This window comes from Chiloscyllium plagiosum, unplaced genomic scaffold (assembly GCF_004010195.1).
Source record: "Chiloscyllium plagiosum isolate BGI_BamShark_2017 unplaced genomic scaffold, ASM401019v2 scaf_2623, whole genome shotgun sequence".
Taxonomy (NCBI): domain Eukaryota; kingdom Metazoa; phylum Chordata; class Chondrichthyes; order Orectolobiformes; family Hemiscylliidae; genus Chiloscyllium; species Chiloscyllium plagiosum.
This window is the reverse complement of record NW_025209378.1, coordinates 14,598-16,471: the sequence shown is the minus strand read 5'-3', so window position 1 is coordinate 16,471 and position 1,874 is coordinate 14,598. Positions and strand designations below refer to the sequence as shown.

General features: G+C 54.2%; 1 protein-coding gene across 1 annotated transcript in view; it reads left to right on the top strand.

Moving 5' to 3' along the window:
* Positions 1–462: 462 nt before the first annotated feature.
* LOC122546787 (integrin alpha-5-like) overlaps positions 463–1,874 on the top strand; it is a gene marked incomplete at its 5' end in the record, with an annotated part of 13,487 nt that continues 12,075 nt past the window's right edge. The window contains one exon of the mRNA XM_043685421.1: positions 463–515. Within this exon, the coding sequence (XP_043541356.1) occupies positions 463–515 (53 nt within the window). The remainder of the gene's footprint in view (positions 516–1,874) is intronic.

Here is a 1,874-nt window from a genome sequence, read left to right as displayed (position 1 = left end):
TCTACTTGTATCGGGGGGTGGGACAGGGGCCACATTCTGATCTCTGTATCTAAGGAGGGATCTACTTGTATCGGGGTGGGACCGGGACCACATTCTGATCTCTGTATCTAAGGAGGGACCTACTTGAATCGGGGGTGGGACAGCCAGGGTTCACTCGATCGGTCCTTGCACTGAGATGCCATGCTGAGAGACTGTGTCTCCTGGATCGATATTCTCTGGAGTTGTGCTGAATGAGCGGGGCTCTCACTGGGCCAGGCTCGATTCTCAGATGTTGGTCAATACCGAGACGCTTTCACCTCTCCCCTCGGGAATCTGAACCATGGGAGGACAGTGTCAGGGTAAGGGGATGCTGATGTCGGACTGGGATTAGGAGACCTTTCCTCCCTCAGAGTAGGTGGGGGGGGTGTGGGGGGAAGTTATCGTTGGAAGCCATCCCTGAAACACTCCATTCATTTGTTCCAGATGGCCTCGTATTTTGGCTACGCTGTCGCAGTGACTGACATCAACAACGATGGGTGAGTCTGCTCTTCCCGGCTGCTTTTCAGAGGAAGTGATTGTTCAAATACCTACCAAGTCTGGTTTCCTGTCTTAATCATTCGAGCATGTGTCTTCTGCAGGCTTTGGTGATGGCATGGGGGGGGGGGGGGTGATGTGGAGGTGGTTAAGAGTGGGTGGGTTTGAGGGAGGTAGGGGATGTGGGTGGATGGCTGGCGAGGTGCTACTCCAAAACAGGCCCGCAGCCCTTTCCAATTAAATCCCAACCTGCCTGAGGTCTTTGGTGTCCTGTTTCGGGCCTGGGAATGTGGGCTCCTGATTTGAAGGCCTGCCACTCCCCGGGATGTGTTTTCACATCGCGAGCTCTGCTTCTGTCTTGAAAATGTCAGCCAGCTTCAATCGGGCAGTGATTTAGATGCCTTGCTCCCCGGCCTCCACTTCTCCTCCAGACCCTGGCAGTTCCTGTGCGGAAAGGAAGGCTATTCAGATCACCGTGCCTGGCCCCTTTTTCCGTGCTTTCTCCCATAATCCCGCAGGCCCATCCTTTTCCAGGAGCAGCCTCCATCTGTGGTGAAAGTCTCCGTGGAAGCGGGGCCTATCACATTGACAGGCCTGAGCTGCTCTCTCCTCGCATCATTTTGGCGTCCATTTATTTGAGTCCGTGCCTTCCCGTTCTCAATCCCTTCACCTCCAGTCTCTCTCTCTCTCGCTATTGCCCCATGACCTGAGGGAGGGGAGACAGCAGAAAAATACTCCAGAGACCCCCTTCCGGAGGCTAGTGTTCTGGATCAAGGCGCTCAAACCTCACCACCACAGCCGGTGACATTTCAATACGATTTGCAACGCCAAGCAGTGACGGCCAGTCTCAGTCACGGTGACTGTGGAAACCTCGATCGTTCCTCCCTTACCCTGCTCTGGGCCTTCGTGTGACTCCACACCCACAGCCACTGAGGCCCCACTCCACCCTCTGGAACGGACAAGCCACTCGGTTCAAGGGACCATTATCATACAATGGAATCATAGATTCCCTACAGTGTGGAAACAGGCCCTTCGGCCCAACAGGTCCACACCGACCCTCTGAAGAGGAACCCACCCAGACCCATTCCCTTACATTATTACTCCTGACTAATGCACCTAACCTGCATATCCTTGAACACTATGGGTGATTTACTATGGGACAATTTAGCATGGCCAATCCACCCTAACCTGCACATCCCTGGGCACTATGGGACAATTTAGCATGGCCAACCAACCCTAACCTGCACATCCCTGGGCACTATGGGACAATTTAGCATGGCCAACCAACCCTAACCTGCACATCCCTGGGCACTATGGGACAATTTAGCATGGCCAATCCACCCTAACCTGCACATCCCTGG